Raw genomic sequence first — 23,313 nt, forward strand, 5'->3', positions numbered from 1 at the left:
CGTGCTTCTGTCCAACTCTCCCATGGGAAACTCCTTCCCACGAGACCCTTTTCCCCCTCCTTCACCCCAATCCCTCCCATGAAGAAAGGGAGGAGGCCGCTGCCAGCTGTTGGCACAGGGATGGATGCACGGCCCCGAGCGGGGCGGGATGCTGTGGCTGATGGATGGCGGCTGCTGCGGCCGTGCAGAGGGAAGGCTGCTAAGCACCGCGCTGCCTTCAGAGCATCCTGCAGCAGGGGAGATTTTCCTGAGAGCAAACGCTACACTGTGTAGGATTATAGGATCGCGGCCAAAATCAGGGATGAAGCTCTATTTTAAGACAGTCACAAGAGCAGGGAAAAAAAAGGAAAAAGAAAACGAGTCCTCCACCTTCCCCCCCCTGCAACACGCAATGTATGACTTTTGAGTATGTTCGCAGTGAGTCACAGATCCAACCATACCATCACCAGGCGAGTGGGGTGCATCTGCTCGCCCCGCTGCCATCGCTCATGTTTGCTTTTCCCCGCAGGCAGAGCAGGTGCCTGCTGCAAGTGAGCTCTGCAAAGAGCTCTCCTGCTGGGCACCCATCTCCTGAGAGCACCCCCATGAGAAATGGGAGCGGGGGGGGACTCACCCGCAGAACATGAAGATGGTGCTGGAGGACGGGTCGTGGGGCAGAGGGAGGGTCTGCTGCAGGCACAGCTGCTCGCAGCCGCCGTTGAAGCCGTCTGAGCAGTCAATGCCTTTGGAGTAGTCGTAGCAGCCGGTGCCATCCTTCATGGGCCGGAGGTCCTCGGGGCACTGTGGGGAGAGAGGACACGGTGATGTTACCCCCAGATCCCCGTGTTCGTGTGATGTGGCCATAACTACTCTGCGATGGAGGAGCGGGGAGGACAGGACAGCAGCCCCAGCGACTCAGGAGGGCAGGAGGAGTGCCGATCCACACAAGCAGGGACCTGGCTCTGGGTTTTCATTTCAGCTCCCCAGCTGGCTTTCCTTGTCCCAGAAGATAAAAGCCAGCAGGCAGCAAATGCCATCAATAAATTGTCACCCAGATTAAAGCACTCTTCTGTTCCGCTCCCGTTATTTATCCCTTCTCACCAAACGTGCGGGCGCACAAACAACAACAAAAAGGCCAGTCCTTGAGAAAAGACATAAATCTTGCCAAGGAACAGCTCGCAATTAAAAATGCATTATGGAATTTCTTGAAGATGAGTTAGACTGGAGCTTGTACAGGTAGTGATGAAGGCAGGTTATAAATGGCCTCTGTCAAGCAGAAGAAAGGTTATAAAACCGCTATGCTTCGTGCTTAAAAAAGAAAATCAATTTTCCATGTGAGCAAAACGCTGTACATATTAATAAAAGTTCAGGAGCCCCTGCACCCCGGGTTTGCTGTCGTGGGAAGGGCCAATGGCAGCAATCCGCTGGCATGGGGTATGGGGGAAGTGCTTTGGGGAGGAGGCAGCTCCTGTCCCCTCCCAAAGAGCCGGGAGCAGGAAGCTGTCTGGCTGCATATACGGAATAAATATGAAGGAGGAGAGGATACTCAGAGCAATCTGTGCTGAGCTGCCTGGGAAGCAGGATCGAGATAAGTGTGGTTGTGACTCCGTGTACATCATACTTATCTACTGCAGGCTCCTCTGCATCTGCAGCCCCGGGGTACAACGAGAGCTGTGCAAACTGGCAGGGACACATCTCCACCAGGACGCGCGGCACCACGGCTGTGTCCCCGCTCCCCAGCCAGGTGTGTGACCCGGCACTTCCCTCAGGGCTGCTGGTGGGAACTGCCAGGAGCTGAAGTCAGCAGGCTGAGCTCTGCACCCCGCGCTGCCCACAGGGCAAAGTAATGGCTCTTTTCCTGGGACTGGGTTAGTGGGTCACGCAGGGCCCTCCCCGCCTCACCCTGCTCTGCTCGAGGAGATCCCTTGGGATATCCCAGTTCAGCTTTTAATCACTAGGAATCACGCTTGGCTACTGTTTGTAACTGTGTATCCTAATATGCATTAATTAAGGCATGCTAATAGCTCAGCACGAAATGTGCAAACGAAAGCATCCCTGCATCCGTCCCCATCCTGGCTGTCCAGCAGCTGCTAACAGGGACAGAAAGCTGCACTCCTCTTTGGGGATAAGGAAATGGAGGCAGCAACCAAACCAAGCAGGCACAACGCGGGGGGTGAGAACCAGCCCCAGGGCTGGGAGTTGCAGTCAGGATGCCCTGCTGTTAGAACAGAGAACGCTGGAGCCCATTTGGGTGTCTCTCTGCTCTTGCCCACAGGCTGAGAGAGTCAGAACTACCCAGAAAAACGCTGTGTGCACCAACCTGGCCTCCCTGCGCTCCTTACAAAAACAGCACTTGCTCTGTGTGCTGTGGGCTCTTATAAAGGACCATATCTATTATTGCTGACATTGATTTGTCTGGCTTGGGCAGCAGAGAACCAATAATTACTGAGAGTTTTAATCAATCCCACATCAATTCAGCTGCAGTTCAATTTGTGATCTGCCTTGGCAGTGACACAGGATGGGGGGCTGTGTCTGAAAATGATTAGAAAATCAATAAGTAACTCAGCCAATAATTCTGTCTGTGCGCTCAGAGATGACACATCCCACCCCGTTCCATTGGGGAAGCCAGCATGGAAATTGGATTTTCTGGTGGCTCCAGGGAATCAAAGGCATCCCAGCACCCACAAGCTCCAGGGATTCCCTTGTTACATCAGCATGGCTCACGACGCAGGCACTGAGCACCCTGATCTAGCTGTGTCCCGTTCACTGCAGGGAGTTGGACCAGATGGCTTTTTAAGGCCTCTTCCAACTCAAACGATTCTGTGATTATGATGGAACCAGGGGTTCCACTCCAGCCTGTCAGCCCGTGCTTCACAGGGGGATATGAGCAGCAAAAACAGGACCCTCGCAGTGGTGCTTGGTCCAGGCTGCAGAGAGGAAAGAGGAGGTGGGGAGAGACTCCAGCTTGCCACTGCCTTGGAAAGCCACAAAGACATCACTGTGCCAATGCAATTCCAGTGTCCTGCAGATCCACGTGGGTCACTACAGGAATCACAGAGCCATTTAGATTGGAAAAGACCTTTGAGATGCACATGCATGAATGCGCTGGTTTCTCTGTGGCGATGGTTCACCCTCAAAATTGCTCTTGGGATTGGAAAGAAAGCTGAGCTTCTTGTTTTCTTGTGCATTCTCACAGATAACACGGATCCTGCAGACAGAATGTGACACACAGCCACAAAGCCGCAGCCCAGCTCCTGCCAATGGGTTTGGGAAGGCAGAGCTGAGGTCAGCTTGGTGTGCGTTCTGCTGACGACACGGAGGGACATCAGCCCACTGTCCTTGTTTGCACCAGGCAGACCCCGAGTCCTGCTCTTTGTCACTGCTGTCAGCAAAAGAGACTTCAAGCATACACAGGGAGCACAGATGCTGAATAAGAACGCCATTTTTACCTGGCTTTCAGAGCAGCGTGCTTTGTTCCCTTTGGAATGGTGTCACCAGGGTGTCATGGAGCAGCAGTGGGTGCAGGAACGTGTGCTGTTGGGGACCCCAAGCCATTGCACTCCTGGCTCAAACCAAAGGGGATCCCCCTGACCCACACTGTGACCCCAGTAGGACCTCACCATGTGACAGGACATCCCTGTGTGACACCACGGAGCCACCTCCTGCCAACCAGAGCCCCCATCCTCAGCCAGGGCAGACGCACTGCGAGGCAGCCCCTTCCCAAGGTAAAGGCAGCCAGCATCTGCTGCAATCCGTACAAGACTGTTGCTTAGGAAAACATCTATCTGGATTGTTTGTGTTAGTGAGCAGGGGCCCTTTCTTTTCTTTCTCTTTTACAACGATCATTAGCAGTGAGACGGGCAATGGGGTCACTGGAAACAAAACGCATGTCTCATTACCGACGTGGTTCCTCCCGAGAGGAGCCAGCTCTGCCCCAGCACTGCCTGCTCACAGCTCCGCTCCTCTTCTCTGTTATTTAAAAAAAGAATATTTAATAAAGTGTTTTGGTAGAGAGTAAAGTGTGCTTTTTATTATTCTGCTCTGTTTTCTCAATATTAGCAGCCTTTTTATCAGGCACTTCTCCCACACAGGCTTTTGCTTCTGCCCAACTTGATATGAGCTGTGAACCCCGTACCTGTGGCATGGAGGTGAGGACCCAGTCCTGCACCCAGGGGGGTGGTGGGGTCACTGGGAGTTTATTTTGCAGTGCCAAACCCATCCACAACGTGCTCAGGTAGTCAGAGCACCAATGGAACAGATCCTCCTGCCTGGATGGACAGACAGACGGGCGGTGCACCAAACAATTATCCTGAGGTCACAGCTTTCCCTCCTACCCCCCAGAGCACTGTGGGGCTCCAGCACTGGGTGTGAAAGAGTCCAACGGCACTAATGAACTCACCTTCGTTAGACACGTTCTTCCTCAGCACTGAAGAACCTCTCCAGTGGGAAACAAAACCATTAATCCGAGGTACTGCTGAGGCACCAGCAAGTGCCAGTGTTTTAATGAGCTCTGAAATATGCACTGGCATGTATTTTATTTGCTTGTTGGAGCTCAGAAATGATACAAACACATTAAATTCCTTTGTGTCCATATATATATTTAGACAGCTTTGGCTTGTACTGCCTCCATTTCCTTGGATCTGAAGGCCCTCTGGGGCTCTGTGTGCCCCTTTCTCTCCAGGGCCATCCTTCCATCCATCACCTCATTGGGCAGCAATGTCCTCACCCCCCCAGAGCCCCGCTGCAGGGAACATCCTTCCCAGAGGGCAACATTACAACCGTTTGCTGAAATAACAGTCATTATCTTCCTACTCTTTTCTCCCTGCTTCGTTTTCCATCTCAAGATCACCAGTCATTATTTTAGCTTCAGAAAATCAGACCCATCTGTTCTGCAGGTTCCAAAGCGTGTGCGGTGGTAGCTCACGTCCTTGGCGTGTCCCCAAGAGACACCCTGCCAGCACGTTTCGGAGCACACTGTCAGCTGCTGCCCACTGGGGCACTTGCTGCCCATGACACAGGGGAGCCTGGCACTACCAGAACCCTTTGGGAGACCAGAAATTCAACTACAGATTTATCTGACATCAGGGGGACAGCCTGTGCGCAAAGCAACACGCCAAAATCAAGGGCAGAAATCAAAGGCAAGGACACAAACCAAAAACCAGGATCCAAACCAAAGCCCAAGAGCCAAGGCAAAGCCAAGGACCCAAACCAAAACCCAAGATCCAAACCAAAGCCCAGGATCCAAGACAAAGACAAGGATCCAAGACAAAGCCCAAGACTCAAACCAAGTGTGATGTGAGCAGAACAAACAGCAACACAGTCTGCTGTGGTGCAGAGGGCAGAAGTGCCAACTGGTGACCTCTATGGAATGCCATTGCAAATGCCAACACAAAAGATGGGATTTTATCATCTCAGTCACCTCCTTTCAGCACAGAGACCTCCAGTTCACCTCAGTGCCTCCATCTCAACAGCACCAGGGGTTTCTGCTTCCACCCATAATATGCATAAGTAGTAATCTTCTGCTTCAAGGAGCCAGCTCAACTTTAACGGCATTAGAAGAGAATGGTTTCCTCCTCATCTCCCTCCCCTGCGTGTTGTGCATCTCCACATAATTAGCTAGGTGCCTCTTAAGGCAGGGACGGATGAGTTTTTATTTTTCAATGAACAATTGTCTGTCAGAAAATGCAGATTTGATGAAGCTTAAGTGCTTTATGGGATTCCATCAATTACATCTCAAAATTCACTGGGAAATTAGGAAAGCATTTAATTTTGACAAGGTTGAAATGTTTTGGTTTCCACTGCTTAATTTTGTTTTTATTTCAGGCTGAACACTGGGATAATATAACATATGACATAAAACTCCAGATGATAACGTTGGAATGAAACACTTCCCTTTCCCACATAGGACAGAGACGTTTTGAACCAACGTAGTCTGGAATTCACGCATGTGGGGCATTTCTGCACAGTTTTTTGGGGCTGGAACTCCCAGCACCCAACGTCCCCAAGGAACATCAGTTCTCAGCCCCACTCACTTCATTTCCAAGTGCTCCCATGCTCTCCTTGGTCCCAGGAAGCCGCAGGATGACTTGGGCTGACAGCAGGAGACTGGAGAGGCCACTGTTCTTCTCTCGCTTCTAATCCCACTTCTCTGTGAATTGGTTACCCTCTTAAATTAAACCATTTCTCTGCAGTGCTTTGCAGCGGCTGAGGAGCAGCCCTTCATTTTGATGTGGAAGGGAGCAAAAGGGGAGGATTAGCTCCAGGCAGGCTGGGCTCAGGCTTATACACCTGTGTGGACCATATTATACACCTCTTCCTTCTATGTCTGAAAAGGCCAGGACAGGCACAGCACAGGGGTTACAGTGTGGGCCACAATGCAATTAAGAAACCATCTCCCTTCTGCACACTGTGGAGCCAAACGTTCTCCTAACTGATGGGCTGACCCCATAACCATGGAGAAGAGCAGTTTATATTGTGCTTGTAGCCAAACTGCTTATATTAGAAACACCTTTCTGCTAGCAGAGCTTCAGCCTGAAATGATGCTTGATGAGCTGTGGTGCAGGAAGCACGCACACCAACATGGTCACCTTGCCAGGGTGGCAGAGATGAGTGACAGGAGCAATGGCATCTGTGAGCAAATCCCAGCCAAGCGACAGGTGGGGAAGCCTGAGTTTTAGCCACATTACAGGTGTTCCCTTCATTCCCTCAGGTCCAATCACAGCTTTTCAACTTAAATTATAAACGAACAACATGCAAGGGTCAAGACCTTTCCCTCCTCCAGCATCCTTTCCCTCCTGGCTGAGCAGCTACCCACCGAATGCTGGAAAGAGGTCTCAGCAATATATATTCCTCTATCAACAATAAATAGCCTGCCTTGTTCCTCCCCTACAGTTCCTCCTGGTTTGCTGTGATCCCGGAAGCCTGCACAGCTGCACTCATGATGCAGACCAGAGCCACTGGGTCTAGAGATGCTCAATGGGGTTTTGTTTTCCTGGGAAGTGATTGTGACTTCCCCTGACTGACAGCAGCTCTGGGTACAGCAAGGACAAGTGGGATGGAAACAGACACAGAGTTTGGGGGTTGCTCTGTTATTCTGCAAGGCAGGGCTCAGAGGCAAGGCGCCAGATAGCAGCTCCAAACAAAGGTCATAGCAAGGTGGCAACCCATGCTTCTTATAATTAACCAAGCAATAAAAAGCCTCCGATAAGTAAAGAACTGCAGAAAACTATTATGCTCGAATGCCACCTACTGGGTACAAGGAAAAATAACAGAAAAAAACCACAAGAAAGGTGAAAAGAGCCCTGTGGGGAGTGGGCTCAGAACCTCAAATCCGTGCACTGGGGCTTTAATGGAACAAAGTGCTTGGGTCTCACTCAGAAACCCAAAAAGCCTCAACCGACACCTGCAGGCAATTGCCCTGACACTTACCCACGTCCTCTGAAGGCCAAGCAATTGGGTAATGGCAGGGAGCGTGCTGCTAAAAGCCCCGAGATAAATGCATCCTCCATCCTTGCAGAATTACTGGAAGCTGTGCTAAGGGCACGAAGGAACTGGTAACAGATGATGATTATAAATAAAAGGAGTAAGAAATCTTTGAGATCTGTGCTGTTCCCTGGTCGAGCTGCTAGGCTCCGGCTCTGCTGTGCATTAATTGCTTACAAGCCCACATGTATATTTTACGCTCGGTACCTGCCTGGAACATTTGTTGGATTTAGCCTTGATTGATGAACCACTGATTATATACTTCTGTGGTCCTCAGCAAATTAATAAACTGTTGACTGGTAAAGATTAACAACATGTCATGATTTGAGAAACAGTGTCCAGAGTAAAGCTGAAGAAAACCTAGTGCTAAAATTAGCAGGCGAGTGCTCCCTGAACTCTATAAAAAGGGGATAGTTTAATTAAATTACATCTCGATATTGCCCATAGCACTCACCAAATTGGCAAATTGAGTTCACGGCAGTTCAGCTTTAAAACTAACTGACATTCCTGCAAATGTACAGCAAATGAGCCCATCCCTCCCGGCACTGGGGAGCCTGCAGCCTTGGAGAGATGCTGTCACCAACTGACTATGGCCGAGGGGGCACGAGGGTGCTGTTGGGTTACCAACCCAGCTCCCATCACCTGCAACCTCATCCCGTGCCACGAACGCAGCCCACAGGGAGCCCGGATGGAGGAACCACTGGTTTATGCTTCTTTTTCCCCCAGGAAATGGCCACGTTTCCTTGCAGTGCTGCAATTCTTGGGCTCCTGGGGAGCAGGATGGACCTTGAGGTGATTTCCCCTCCTTCCTGCTGGATGTGTTTTGTTCCCTTTAAAACCAGCCTCATTGAGCCATTACAAAAGCCAGGGGGGCTATTTTCCCTGAGTGAGGCTGTTTTCAATTTCTGCCGCTCCATGCGCCGCCGTGGTGAGCGCTGGGCCTGTAATTTATTGACAATTTCTATCTTAATATATCCTGACTTTTAAAAAGAGGCGTCTCTTCCCAGAGGCACAGGGCAATCAGAGCCCCGATTGTTTCTGACAGTGTCTGCGAGGCACATTAGTTTGCAGAGCAAAATGACGGTGAAAAAAAAAAAAAGGGGAAAGAAGGAACAAAAAAAAAATACGCCAGAAACGGAGCCCCTCCCTGGTAAGGGCCAGAACAAAAGAAAACCACGATGGGAAAAGAAAGCAGGAAAGGGAGAGGAATAGGAAGGAGGAGACAGCGGGCGCTGCGGGGCCGGGCGCTGCCGGTGACACATCAGGCTGTCGTGCTAAATGGCCTTAACAAGCAATTGGAGAAGGGGATAATGAAAATGCCGCCCTGGAGACGGCACCACTCCAGTCTGACCTTTCCAGGCTGCTGCCGTGTATAAACATCTTCAATAAATAAAGAGACACTTAACTCCTGCCTCGGCGGGGGGACGGGCTGAGCCTGCAGAGCCAGGGCTGGGACGGCGGGTGATGTCCCTTCTGCTACAGGTGCAGCAGACAGCCCCACGGACTCCTCCCCACCAGGCACAAATTCCACCTCATCCCTTTGGCTTTGCCACACCCAATCCCCAAATCCCCAAAGACCCTACGGCAAACTTCCCACCTGGGATTCACTGCCAAGAGGGGACGGGGCAGGGAGCACCGCACACATCCGCCCCTCTGGGCACTCGTGCAGACAGCAAGCAGTGCGTGCCCCCAGCCCACCCCCAGCTGTACGTACCACGCAGCCCGTCGAATCCACCTGGCGATCCGAAACGCACTTGAAGTTGCGGGTGCAGCCGCCGTTGTTGCGGGAGCAGTCCCGGACCGGCCCGAAAGAGGAGAGCAAATCATTGATGGTTTCAAAGTAGGTGGACAGCATCGCTTCTTCCCTTGGAGAGAAAAGGCACGGTTAGAGGCAGCAGAAGGGGCAGAGAGTGGCAGCACACACAGCGTGGCACTGCCGTAGCTCATCCACAGAGGTGAAATCATGGCGTTGTCCTGATGGAAACCTGCCTAGAAGAAGTTTGCCAAGACAATGAGGAGTTTATGGTCTTGCTGGATGTACATGATTTGCTGCGTAACTTTGACATCCTTGACCAAAACCAACCTGCTCTGAGTAGGCAAAGCACCTACACCATTTTCATGCAAACAAGAGGCATTATTAGCATCACTGGTGTGAATCCAACCCCATATTAACCAACAATAAATCCACAACAGCGGAACTCCTTCTGGCTGTACTACACCTGAGCCAAGCCTCCCAAGCCCTGCGCCTCACCCAGCACACGGGGATGCCCCTTAGGAATTAAAGCCACACAAACTCAGATTAGCGTTCCTGGGATGAGGTCGGGGACACTTGTGTCAGTGGGGCCAGAGACCCGGGCTCTGTCCCAGGGCTGTGGGCTGCAGCTCCGTGCTGCACACCCCAGGCACAGCTGTGCTCTTCCTTAAGCGAGCACAAAGCACAGACAGACACCAACGAATTCAACGATCACTTAAAGACTTGAGGAGCTCCCAGCCCTGCCTCTCCGTGCTGCGCACACAGCAGATTTTGTCTGTGACAAAGCAATCCAGCATTTTCTTTCTGCTGGGTTCCAGTGAAGGGAATGCAGATGCTTGTTGAGAGCTTTGAGCATCTCCAAGGTATTTTTCATCTTCAAAGCACATTGTATATACCAACAGATTGCTGCAACGCACCGTGGGCTCCAGATCCGGTCACCCTTTCACCGGCAGTGCAGATGCACAAAGCATCTACCCAAGGTCACAGGACAAGGCAGCGATAGAGACAGACTTGACCTCCGCAGGGTATTTATGAGATCGTTATACACAGAAGGCTGCAAATAAACGTTGACCCTCATGGCCTTAAGGCACCCAGAAGGCAGTGCTGGCAGCCGCGCAGCGCCCTGAGCTTCCCCTGCAGCATCCCCCAGCGGCAGCTGAAACCCATGCAATGACTCAGTGCCCACTGCCACTCTCTGGATTTGGGGTTTTAATGCAAAAACCTGGCAACAAAACAGCAGAGGAAGAATATTCAGCAGCCCTTGAGGATCAGCACCACGCTGCTGTCGGAGGAGGGACTCTGCGCACACGTGCCGTCACGCTCACGCACGCAGCCCCGCCAACACTGCGCCTTCAAAAAGCCATGAGTCAGGCACTGAAAAAAAATGGTAATGAGATTGGCAGGAAAATGATGAGGTTTTAAAAATAAATCAATCATTAGGAAGGCTCTTTTCTTACTTTGCCTTCTGCTTTCTGAGCCTTAAGGGTGTAACCAAGCTTCTTCCTGAAAACACGAGGGCTTGAAATTACCCAAAGACAAACCCAACAGAATGAAGCCCTACACAGTTTTCAGGTCAGATTTTCAGATTTCGTATTTCCTTGGATTCTAGAAGCTGGGACTCACTGCCTGTGCTGCCCACTTTCACCCCAATTAATGTTTCCCAATTAACTTTTCCCTCTCAACGACCACGTTTCCCATATTCCCCCTCTCTTGGCCCATCTCCTAGATTTTGCAGCATATTTGGAGCTCAATCTCCCTCTGTACTTTCTTGGTCATGTTTCAAATGTCTTTAGAGGCCCTTTTCTATTAGCACTCTGTTCCCACTAGAATCTGCAGCTCCTCCAAAGTGAGGCAGTGAGAAAGGCAGAATATATTAGATCAGGGTGCGTATATTGGCGGAGGAAAGAGGGAACAGAAAGGCCATATTATTCATTAACCAAAAATGCTGCTTGTAAACATAGAGAGATCTTTTCTTTTTTGAATAAAAATACAAAAACCATGACAACTCTCCCTCCACCCACCTGGAAACATCAGCCCCACTTGGGGCCAGATGCTCAGCCCACGTTGATCAGGTGCTTGCATAATGCCAAGCTGGAAGCCCAAACCAACGGCTGCTTTGTGCCCTGGGGCAGTAGGGATCTGCTCTCCGGCATGGGGCCTGGCACAGCAGATCCCCACAGGTGAGCCTGAACGAGTCATTATGCACCTTAACATATTAGCTGCCAAGGAGGCAGAGAAACACAGATGGATGTGCCTGTTGCAATGTCTCCATGCTCCTCTACCTCCCCCACCTCCCCCAGCCCTGCCTTGGCACTCTTGGGGTCTCCATCTGGATGCTGCAGCTTCCTATAAGGGAAAACAGGTGAGTTTTACATGGACCTCGCATTCACTGAGCTGGAGGTCTGCTGGGAAGAGGATGGGGCTGCTCCTCACCAGTCTGAAGGGGACACATCAAGTCCTCTAGAAAAGGGTGCTTAGGAGTGAGTGAGCCCATTCCTGATGCCAGCTTCTTCCCACACGCACATCTCTGAGCCATGCACACTCCTGCTCTAACTCCCCAGCCCTCCCAAACAATACACATGAGCCAAACACACTCTCCTCTCCACCACAACCCTCTGATCATGCGCCATGCCTTAGTAAAACCTACTCTTCTGACCACTTATTTCACAGTAAGTGGTCCACGTGATGCCCAGCAGCCCCACACCCCATCATCACACAGCTCCTGCACCCACCCTCACGCACCCTGTGCCACTTCCCATCACCTGCATGTTGTCTCACTCGAAAAAGCTTTTGTCTTCAACTCTGTCACAGCTCTCTGTCCTTCCCCTTTGTTCCAGGACCTCATTAATGAAGCAGATTCAGCAACAAATATTGCTGTGGGTTATTTATTCATGAAATATCAACACTATGCAATTCTCAAAGCCTCCAAAGTACTCAACTCAGAATAAGCTCCTGAGCATCACCGTGGCTCTTCTCTCCAGCTCATTCGGGAAGGGGATTAGTGGCTGTTAGTCAACTTAGCTGCCCCTTTTTAGTGCCTGCTAATGGTTAAAGGCTTCATCATCTTACAAGGTTAACCATAACCTTGTAAAGAGAAAAACAAGGATGAAAAGGATGGCAGCCAGAACTAAGCTTGTGCTGCTCCGCCACCATGCAAGCTTTGCCCCTTTCTCCCTTTAATCTCTCATTCCTTCTGCCTTCCTCCCTGTGCATGGGGCACCTCACCTAAGGACAGATTTACCCGGAGCAGTAGCTGAAGTTCCACCTGGGCCAGGGGACTTCATTCTCCCCATGCAAAAAACGCTCTCAGGACCCCATATGCTCTCAGACTCACTCCTGTCCTTTCTGCTCCTTTCCTCTTTCCCCTCATGTCTCTCTTTCCTCTGCTAAAGCAACCGTGCTGTTCCTCTGGGGGCTTCCCTACTCTGAAGCCACCACTGAAGACCCTGAAGCTTCACCCACATCACTTTGTTTCACAGCTCTGCCCGCAGCCCTGTGTTTTCTTTTCCTCCTGCTCAACCTGAGGAACCAAGGCAACAAGCAATGGGGATTAAAGGTGCTCGCCACTGCTGGGTGGCCAACTTCAGATGCTTGCGGTTATTTTTAGTGCTTGTAGCACTTCAGACACTCACAGACCATTCCAGTCGAGCTGCATCATAGCACAGGCTCAGCTGTTTTTATAAAGAGTCATGCTGTTAAACACCCTAATGACAACAAATGTACAATAAGTAATCACCTGCACCCTAAGCCTGCCCCACGCTGGTAGAGCTGAGCTGCATTGGGAAGGCATGCGTGGTGCTGGGAGGCCACAGGGCAGTCCCAAAGGCAGTGGAAGCTTTGACCTTATGGACTTGTGGTCAAGCAACGTGTAGATGTTGTACTGAGGGACATGGGTTCATGGGAAATACTGGCGATGTGGTTGGACTGGATGGTCCTGGAGGTCTTTTCCAACCTTGGTGGTTCTGTGATTCTATGACTTTGCAGTTTCAAACTTCAAGTGCTGCATTTCCTACCGTGGTGCACGACGTGTGGGTATGGAGCAGATTTATTATTTTATGTAAAGAGATGAGTTTCTCAAATCAGCCCAGCGTACCCACGGGCATTTTTCAGTCATTCTAACAGTGGTGGGAGGTTTGAAGACAAGCTGTCATCCAGGCTAGGGCCTAAACTGGGAGAACTCCTCCTTACTTGGGTGACACCAGAGACAGCATTCAGCGGAGCTACCTGTCACACACTGCCAAGGAGCTGCTTACTATCAGTTTTCCTGATAGCACATTTCTTGTGGTAAAGCTATAATAAACACTTGCAAAAAAATAAAAAATAAAAAAAGCTCTCCAAAAAACCTTGAGGTTGAAAGTGCGAAGCATTTCCTACCACGCTTCAATAACTTGCTGGAGAGTCAATAAAACCAGTGCTCCGTCGGAGTGTTTTGAAGCGCGCCTTGGCAACCAGAAGGACCAGAAATTTAATTAAAGCAAAACAAAACAAACAGCACACAACAAAAGCAAGCTGACAAAGCCCATCCTGCAATGCACACGTCCCGGGGGTGCTGGGTCATGTCCCAGCAGGTCACAGCGCTCAGCCCCTCCACGCCGGGCACACACCACCTCTGGCTGCGCGCCTTCCACAGGCTCCTTGTTAGCTTCACCAGGTGCTAATTACTCCAGGCAGGGATATGACTTTCCCTCTTTTGGAGGTGTCCAACACTTACGAAACTATTTTCTTCCTTTCACACAAACACAGAGTCCCAGATCCCGGTCACATCGGTACAATTGCTCCTAAAACCTCAGCTACTGCTCTCAGCTGACTGTTCCAAATTACTTCAGAGCAATCTGCTTTCCTCGGCTGACTGTATCAGCAGCCAGAGACAGACATACCTAATTTAGCTGTATTAGCTTTTGTTATTAACAATGAGGGCACAACAATTATCCAAGATGAGCCTGATCCCTTCCCTTCCCCCTACTCTCCTTCCCTTTCCTTCCCCTCCCCTTTGTCTTTTACTTTCCCCTCCCCTCCCCTTTTTGTACAGCACCTTTTTGCAAAGAAAAAAAACCAAAAACTTTCTAACACAATTTCTAACAGTTCGAAAATCTGCAGCACACCACAAGAAAAGCACAGATTCAACATCTTAAGAAATCAAATGGCAGGAAATGGTCACACTTGGAGCACCAGGGCAAGAAAGCTGCAGGCGCAGCAAGGAGTGCAGGGGACAACCAGGACCCCCAGCCCTGCAGGGACCCCCTGTGCTCCATGCAGAGGGGTTCCAAACAGCTCCAAGTGTTGATAAATGAAATAATTAGCAGCGGTGGAATCTGCGTGTTTAACATGGAATTGGTGGTAGTAATACGTAGTAATTGATAGTAATTGAACACTAATTAACTCACAAAGTAAAATGTTTATCTAGCAAAATGGATCACACTAATGGTGCGGGGTTATCAGTCATGGAAGCAATGCATAATTAAAAAATACATAAATGAAAATTATCAAATGATTTCTCTATGCTAATTAATATTTTTATTAGCTCCGTTTGCCTAGTAATTCCTTCCATCCCATCCCCTTGACAGACTCATTTCAAACTTGTCAACTTGTAAATACATTTTGGGCTGGTATTTCCAACTGAGCCCTGGAGGGGCACTGGTCCCAAACCCACATGGCTACATGGTGGGACCTCCTCCAGCATAGGGATCCTGTGCTGTTGCCAAAGGGGATGGTGCTGAGTAGTACTGGGGTGTCTGCAGCAGCCTGGAGCTCAGCATTGGGGCATCCCAAAACCCACCCCAGGTCCCGATGAACGCCTGTTGGGTTCTCAGCGCTCTACAAACAGCTCCATTGGCAGCTTCCTCCTTTTCATTCCTCCTCACTGGAGGGCACACAGCTCCTGCCTCGCTCTGCTCTCCACGTGCAATTACTCAGCTCCTCACGAGTGCTTATTCTTTGCTCAACACCAGGAAGCAGCAGTATTTCACAACCAATAAAGTGATTAAGTTCCCAATCTCGCTGCTATCATCCCCATTTTACAGATGGGGAGCCAAGACCCAGGAATGGTAATGCAAGAAAATATCCACTACATTACATGCACCAAATTTGTGACATTTAGACTTGATTTTTTCAGAGTACTTAGCATTAAATGACGCTTCCCCTGCTCACAGAGCAGCTTTCATTGACTTGGGTGGAAGTTTTTACTGCTCCACATTAATGCAGATCATTCCCAGAGCAGGTTCATTGCCTGTGCTGAACGAGGCAAAGGTGAAAAGCTAGCACATGGCCAGGCCATTAAAGCAGGCTTCATAACACATCCACACTGAGGGGCTGCCTGGAGGCTGCACAGCGAGCTGACCCAGGCAACTATTCTCTTTGGAGCTCTCCAACCTTAATAGCATTTTTTAAAGGGGAGGTCACGCAATGTTTTACTCCGGACAGGGAGGAAGGGGAAGGTGTTGCAGGTTAGTTTAGGTAGGAAAAGAGGGAATTCATCACCCGTGGCTGCTGGATGCAGCCTTGCTCAGCCCTTCATGCTCAGCCTGCAGGAGCAGGGACCTTCCTGCTCCACTCACCATCCCCCTCCCCTCTCATCCCAGCACATCCCATTCCCCCCCAGATCCCAGCCTGGCATTTCTGGGAGCTGCCGTGGGGCAGGGATGCAGGCTGTGCTCCGGCAGGGACTGCACTGCCCACTCTGCTGCTAAAATAAAACAAGACCTCACTCCGTGTGCAGCAATTTGAGTTATTTGGAAAAGCCTTTAAGCTGGCCAAATTAAGGAGGGTTGTTTCTTTTTTTTTTTTTTTTGGTTTGTAAGAGCTCCACATGTTATACAAACATCTGCCTCCATCCTCTACAACAGTTTTGCCTGGAGGAGCAAAAGAAATCTTAAAAAAGCAAGCAATCAAGCAAAATCCCAAACAGAAGGCATGAGATGTCTCATCCAAAATTACTAAAGGCTGAACACACGAGATGGGTCAGCCCCTCCACCCCCACCCCAAGTACAGCGACAGCAGCAAGTTTGCAAATCTCAGCCTGAGGATATCTATCACTCAGCCTTCAGTGTCTGCTTAGGCACAAACCCACTGTTCATTTTCCTTCCATCCTACAGCCTTCGAGGGTATTTGGGGTAAGCTGTGTGGTCCAGCGGGTTCTTCTGGATCTGACATTGCAGTGATTTGAGAGGGTCAGTAGGGGAAGTTGGACGTTGTGAGCAGGATCCCATTTGCTCACCTGCACACAGGCGCCAGGACCAGCCCACATCCCAGGCCCAGATGCCCTAATTACACAGCAGCTGTAGGTTTTTCCAAGATACACATGAAGTGCTTAGATGCAGTGGCGAAAAGCACTTTAGAAATGCCAATAGAATTAGATTAGATAAATAGGAAATGGCCAGGGTTGCTAGACCAAACACTTATCCCCTGATTTTTCGCAGTTGCTGAGCACCTGCTGCTCCTATTGATCTCTTGGGAAGTGATGGGGTTCAGCCCTTGGAAAACAAGAACATCCCCCTGCATCCCCTCCTAAACCCAGTGCAGTGCCAGGCCCCATCAGGGTGCCCTAGTCCTGCTGCAGCTGGCCCTGGTGCTGCCCGGCACCCATAAGATGCAAAAGCACAGCTGTCTCACAGCTGGAGAGCCAAACCAGCAAGCTGCACTTAACAAAACCACTGGGTCACTTACTAGGGGTGTCTCTATGCATAAGTATACATATATGCATAGCTTTGCTGCTATATATAGCACCTTCTATCAGCAACACCCAGTGATTTGAAAAAGCCAGGTGAGTGTCCGCAGACAGAGGAACTGAGGCACAACTAGGTTATTTAGAGCTTGTTTCCCAAAGCAGTCTTTGAAGTTGGAATCCAATTAATTTTACACCTGGGGAGAGATTTGCATAGGGATTTTCTGTCCATATGGATGGGTTTTTTCAAAGGGCCTTGGCTCTTATCTAAGGCACTCAATGCAGACCATGTTATGCAAGGTGCCCAATATTCATTAGCAGCTCCTGGGAGCACACAAGCTTGTCACAAGGTGCAGCACACACTGGGAAGCTGGCTGGTCACCCAACCCGTCCAGAGACTCCACCTCTGTGGGTCTGGTCCATGGAGCACTCCAATCTGTCACTGCCTTTAGGAGGGACCCATCCCACTGCTGGTTGGGTGAGGGCACCCGAAGAACAAATCCTTCCTACCATGCAGCAAGGAAAGAGCTTTCTGCTGCTTTAATTCCCCAAAGAGGTGCAGCACAGGATCAGAGATGGCACCACTGGCATAGAGAAACAATGGGCATCGGTGGCTGGGGAGCACCAAGACCTCCTCTGTGCAGCACCCATGCCCCATCAGACCACCATAGCTGTACCCCAAAGCTGCCCACACCCTGCCAGAAGGGTTCACCTCGTTTGCACCTTCCCCATGAATGCACCAGATGCTCCTTAATCCTCTGACCACTGCAAAAGTGAGCGCTGTCAGCACATCCCTGCTGCTTAAAAGCAGCTGTACCCAGCTTGGGAGCTTTTTGGGTCAAAAGCTGTTTAGACCAGTGCATGGGACAGCTCTGCTCATTTATTAGTTTTGAACCTCTGCTGACTTGCACTCTTATGAATACCCAAGCAGAGAAGCAAGCTCTCTATGGATTGCAAGCAAGCTGTCATCAGACACAAAACACAGACCTGGACAGCCTGCAGTGCAGTGCCTGCACCCCTCTAACCCGGGGAACAGCTGAAAAGTATGGCCTCCAGACTTCAGAGGAAGATGCAAAGCTTAAGATGTGCATGAAGCCCGCAGATGTGACCACTTCACAACCAAACTGTGTGCACTGGCAGGCAGTGGGCAGCCCCCAATGCCCATAATGAGCAGCCCCGCAGGCATCCTCCCGGCTCTGCAGCCCCAGGGGTGATGGCTGCACATTTTTAGCCTTGCCTGCAGCTATATCCTGTAGCAAATGCTGTGTCCAGGGCCAGGTGTGTGCTGAAAAAAAAAAGGATAATCAGCATTTAAAAACATAAGACGTAAGCTGGCACTGAATTCTGATGCCACCATTTTTGCTCCCGTCGACCCAAATTGGCTGCCATCTGAGCAAATGGCATATGAAGAGAACATTGACTTTCTGCTTGGGTCAATAAACAAGATAAATTGAATGGAGTGTTGGAAAAAGGAACATCATCATTCACCTGAGGAGGGGAGAGGGTTAAAGGCAAGGAGCTGGAGCAGCCAAGCCCATACCTCAGGTGGGGACCAGCTGTCCTATTTCCCATGGGAGCCCAGCACTGGAGACTGGGATTTCTTGGGGCCAGGACTCAGGACTCCGCTGTGTGGCTCAGCCTGTGGTGCCTCTAGAACAGGGCACCCCAACCCCACATAGAAGCACGGAATCCATCAATGCCTTGGGTTGGAAGGGACCTCAAAGACCATCCTATTCCAGCCCCTGCTGTGGGCAGGGTTGCCAACCACTAAATCAGCACCAGATCAGTCCAACCAGTGCCCCATCCAACCCGGCCTTGAACACATCCCGGGATAAGCACACAGCAGATCACATACACATGACTGAAAATCCTGAAGCCCCACTCAAGACCAGGCAGCACATTAACACACTGCGCTCACACACCATGTCTGGGTTTCCATGGAGTTCCTCTGGACATACCCATGCACCAAACACCTGCAGACATCCTGCCTTTGTCTGTACATCTCCATGATATCTCATTACAAAGTGCAATATGAAGAAAGCATGCATTTATTAAAGGCAGAATGCACTGTGCCTGCTGGCAGATTCCTTACCCAGGTCGATGATTGCTACAAAGCATCCCACACCAAATGTGTTTCAAAGAGCCTTGCTACAGGAGAGCTTGCACGGGATGCAAAGGGCTGAGCAGCTAATGGCAGGGCTGCATGGGATGGGCGCCTCCCTCCCCTGGAGCCATCCTGATCTCAGCCATCAGCTCCGCCAGCAGCCAATGGGAGTGGGGATGCTCAGTGTGAACCACAACTACATGAGGAGATGCTGACACATGGGATATGGCCATCAGCACTCCTGCCCGGGTGGATCTGTCAAAGCAGATCAGGAGAAGCTTGCTGGGGAATCTGCTCTCTGGATGCACATCTTGCAACTGGAGACCGATCACAGTGGAAGAGGAGAGGGGGAGAAAAGAAAGGAAAAGAAAAACCTTTGCATGCTGCAAGACCACCCTCTTCCTGCCCATCACATCCCACCCACCACCTTTATTTTCATGTCTGTTTTAATGAAAGGGACTAAATGGAAATGTTTCCACGCTAATCTGAGGCCTGCTCGCAGGGACGTGAGGGGACTGCACGGAATACAGTCTGCTTCCTTCACCAGATATGAGAGAGAGAAACGTAAAATCCAGCGCCGAGGAGGCAGCAGCAGGAACCTGCTCAGTACAAAACGGGCGTTTGTACAGCACAAAACACCAGCTAAGGTCGGCAGGGTGAGGAGAGAATACAAAAGAGGCTGTGAGCAGCGAGACTGCGGGCGCTCAGCGAGCAGCTCCAGGCAGGGGCAGCTGTGGGGCTGCGGCACAGCTGGGGTGTGCTGGGAAATGCCTCCAGGGAGGGAACGATGGTGGGAAATGCTCAGCCCTGCAGGTGATGGGATGGTGGGAGCCCATCAGCAGCCATGGGATGTGGGGTCCCTGCAGCACACAGAGCCCGGGTGGCTCCCAGGGGATGTGGAGCACTCGGTGGCATGCATTCCATCCCCCGTCATGGGGCAATGCTTTGGTCATGGCAATGCCCTGATGCATTCTGCACACAGAGCGCTGCTCACCCCATGTCTCCCAAACAAATTCCCTTCCAAAATACTGACCAAGACTTGGGTGGCCTGGGGACAAAACTGATTTGCAGTCCATGAGGAGCATCCCTGGGAATGGCTGCTAATGTGACCTTGGGAAAAGGAGTTAACCAAGAGATTTTGGAGTTCACCAGAGAGGCAAAGCCGAGCTTTTACAGGCAAGAAAACAGCCTGAATCTGAGGAATTTTTCTTTGTCTCTTTGTTACCGTTTTACTGAATCAGGCTTACGGATGCATATGTGCAAAAGAACAGACGGAAGAGAACTTGCCTCTCCAATTTCTGTCTGGATGGAAGGGGGAAGGAGCCCAGCAAAGCTGAAACGACCGCCGACCGCCAGCCTGGGGGCGTGGAACTTGCTTCCCTTCACATCACAGGAGCCCCCCTCGGCCTCAGTTCAACTCCAGCAACATCCCTCTCTCTATCCGACGCTCAGCTTAAGAAATGAAGATGACTTTAAATCTCCTAAGGGGCTGCTCTGCCAGAGGAATGAGGAGAGAACGCTCCCCAGAAATAAAGCACAGAGCAGGAGTTGGCGTTTCTGGATTTACTGCCGCTCTGATGCTGAATTACTGCACAACCGCGGGCAACTCCAGATATGTCACTGCTCCAGACTGTGAAATGGGGACAACAACAGTTACCTGGCTCCCACGGTGCCGTGCAGTTAATTAATGCTGCCTTGAGTCGTGAAGATGAAAAGCGGTATATAACTGCAAAATAGTGCTTTATTATTATTATGAATGAAGCTTCCACTTGTTCCATTAGAGTGAACCTTAAAGCAGTGCTGTGGCAGATACTGTGAATTGTTCCTAGCGGCTGTACGACTGCTGGCATTCACAGGAGCTGCACTGTGGGCTCGCAACATAAGAGCTTTGAATGAGTCGGGGGAAAAAGAAGAAAGAGAGGCAGTGGGGAGAACAAACAGAGAGAAATTCCACCGTATCTTGTGCTCAGCACCCAGAACAGAGCGCCCACCTCCAGGAGGCAGGAACAGCAAAAAATAACAGAGAGAAAAGCAAATCCTCACCTCCTGCTCTTTGTGCTCCATATACATGGGCTGAGCGCATCACATCAGGCCAGATCAGACCTCCAGGGTCTGGAACAGCAAATTTGGATCGCCAGGCCACTCTGTGACAGCGCTGTCTCACTTTGAAAGGGGGAAAGAGCTGCAGCATGAGATGGGAGTGCAAAGAGCTCCAGGGAGAGCCAGGCACCCCCAGCATCCCCAGCACAGCCCACTCAGGCCCAGCTGGTCCCATGAGCCAATGTCAGTACCCAACACCCTGCATGACCTCCATCCCACCTGCACTGCTCCCCTCTGTACTGAGCCCAGCTGAAGGACTCGCTGCCTGCAGTACACAGCGGCAACACTGCTCCTCATAGTTACCTTCCATGTTTAATTCAGAGGCTAGTTTAGTTAATCTATTTTTTAATAATTCATCCCCTCCATCTTAATTTTGGTAGTTGTTGAAAATCCCTAATAAAACATTTAAGGGTTCTTTTACTGAAGCAATGGCATGATTTACTTGATGGAAGCCAGTCTTTGATGTCCTGCCTTAATTCCCTCCCTCCTGCTGTGCCTCAGCCCCGTTTATTGCCGCACTGGAGGTAAGAGGTTCTTGTTGAGTTTTGTAGCACCACGACGTCTGGTCAGTATTAATAATTCTACCACCCCACATGGCTTGGACAAATCATACAGCACGTGAGTCTCTTCCTTTTGTCAGTGTGGCTCATGGCATCAGCATGGAGCAGTGCTGGGACCAGGCAGGGCATGCTGACCATCGTGCATTGGGAGCGTGAGCGAAATACCGCAGGTGCCAACTCCATTGTTCAAGGAATATACACCCTTTTATAGCGCTTATATTTCATTCTCTACTGCCGGAATGGAGAAACATGCTGAGTTTTTGCATCCATAATTGGGGAAGAACAGATGGTAGAGGCACAGTTGGAAGTAATACCGCCATTAAAATAATCTATACGGCTCGTAACTCTCCAACACGTGAGAAAGAGCAGAGCCTGCCTTTGCCAGAGTGCCTTGCCTAGCCCTTCCCCAGGCTGCAGCATGGCTGGGAATGTGTTCTTGCAGTTGTTGGGGTATCCAGGAGCTTGGGTGGTTTTACTGCCAGATGACGTGGATCCAGTGGGGCCCTTCTACCCTTCCAGCAAGGCACCATCTTCTACAGCGTTACACAATAACCTGCTTTCCCCAAAGCATTCAGCTAAAGGAACTTTGCATTCACCCTAATGATACAAAAAAAAAAAAAAAAAAAAAAAGAAAGAAACACAAAGTCCCAAATACTTCGGGTAGGCAGGGGTGCCTCTGTAGTCAGCTTAAACTGGGTGTGATGGGAAGAAAAAAGGTGCTACCAAACCCCACTGACTGATGAAAATTGAAACTTCTCATGGGAACACACAGACCTGGACCTGACTTCTATCTGTTTCAAAACCCATGAGCTTCTTTGCAAAATCAGACCAAGAGGAATGTACAGAACAGACCAGGCTGCTAGCTAATATTTGGAAGAACGTGTTCTTGTTCTGCATGAATTAGGCTGTGCTTTCAGAAAGCTCTGTGCCCTCCAGAAGCCCCAGCCATGTTTGGTACCTCTTGATGGGTGAGGGTTTATCAAAGAATCAGAGCATCATCTGTGCTCTGGTTATTGCTTTGAGTTGTTTTGTTTTTCCACACAGATATACAACAGAAAAGATCCCACTCCATCAATACAAAATGGAGAACATGTCTGAAGTCTCAGAGGAGCACGCTGGAAGGAGCAATCCTTTCCCACACAGACCTGGAGGCCAACATCCTCATCCTGATTTAGTGAGCAGAGAAGGAAAGTGAATCACAGCAGGAACCATTCCCTGGCAGGGAACCCCAGGCCCCCTACAAACACCTCCCCAGGCAAATGCAATGATTTTCCCAGCCTGAAAACTCTTTGTTCAGCTTAAAATCTTCACCACAATCATGCAAGTACCTCCCCACATCCTCACCCCGTGCCCTGAACACACTGGAGCCAACAGGACATTACCTTGACAGCTGGCTTTGCTTTATGGAGCTGTAAATACATTTTTTAATAGGCTGGCGGCAAGAAAGATGTGTTTCAGACTCAACAACATCCCAAATTAACCGAGATTCATTTCAAAAAGGGTGAAGGGGGGGAGGCAGGGGGAACACGAGCCTGAAACCCGCAGAACATAAAGCCTTGGTAGCAACTGCCAAAAAGCCCCTGCACAGCTGCCTTCTGGCTCTGCAAAGAGATTAAAACCTGCAGCAACATCAGGCTGAAGGAGGCCACTGCAGGCCGTGCACATGCTCAGAGAG

General features: G+C 50.3%; 1 protein-coding gene across 1 annotated transcript in view; it reads right to left on the reverse strand.

Moving 5' to 3' along the window:
* ASTN2 (astrotactin 2) overlaps positions 1–23,313 on the reverse strand; it is a 261,684-nt gene that overhangs the window by 117,966 nt on the left and 120,405 nt on the right. Inside the window, exons 11-12 of the mRNA XM_003642274.6 lie at positions 9,176–9,326; positions 614–780 (exon numbers count right to left, since the gene is read on the reverse strand). Coding sequence (XP_003642322.5) covers positions 614–780; positions 9,176–9,326 — 318 coding nt within the window. The remainder of the gene's footprint in view (positions 1–613; positions 781–9,175; positions 9,327–23,313) is intronic.

This window comes from Gallus gallus, chromosome 17 (assembly GCF_016699485.2).
Source record: "Gallus gallus isolate bGalGal1 chromosome 17, bGalGal1.mat.broiler.GRCg7b, whole genome shotgun sequence".
NCBI classification, from domain to species: Eukaryota; Metazoa; Chordata; class Aves; order Galliformes; family Phasianidae; genus Gallus; species Gallus gallus.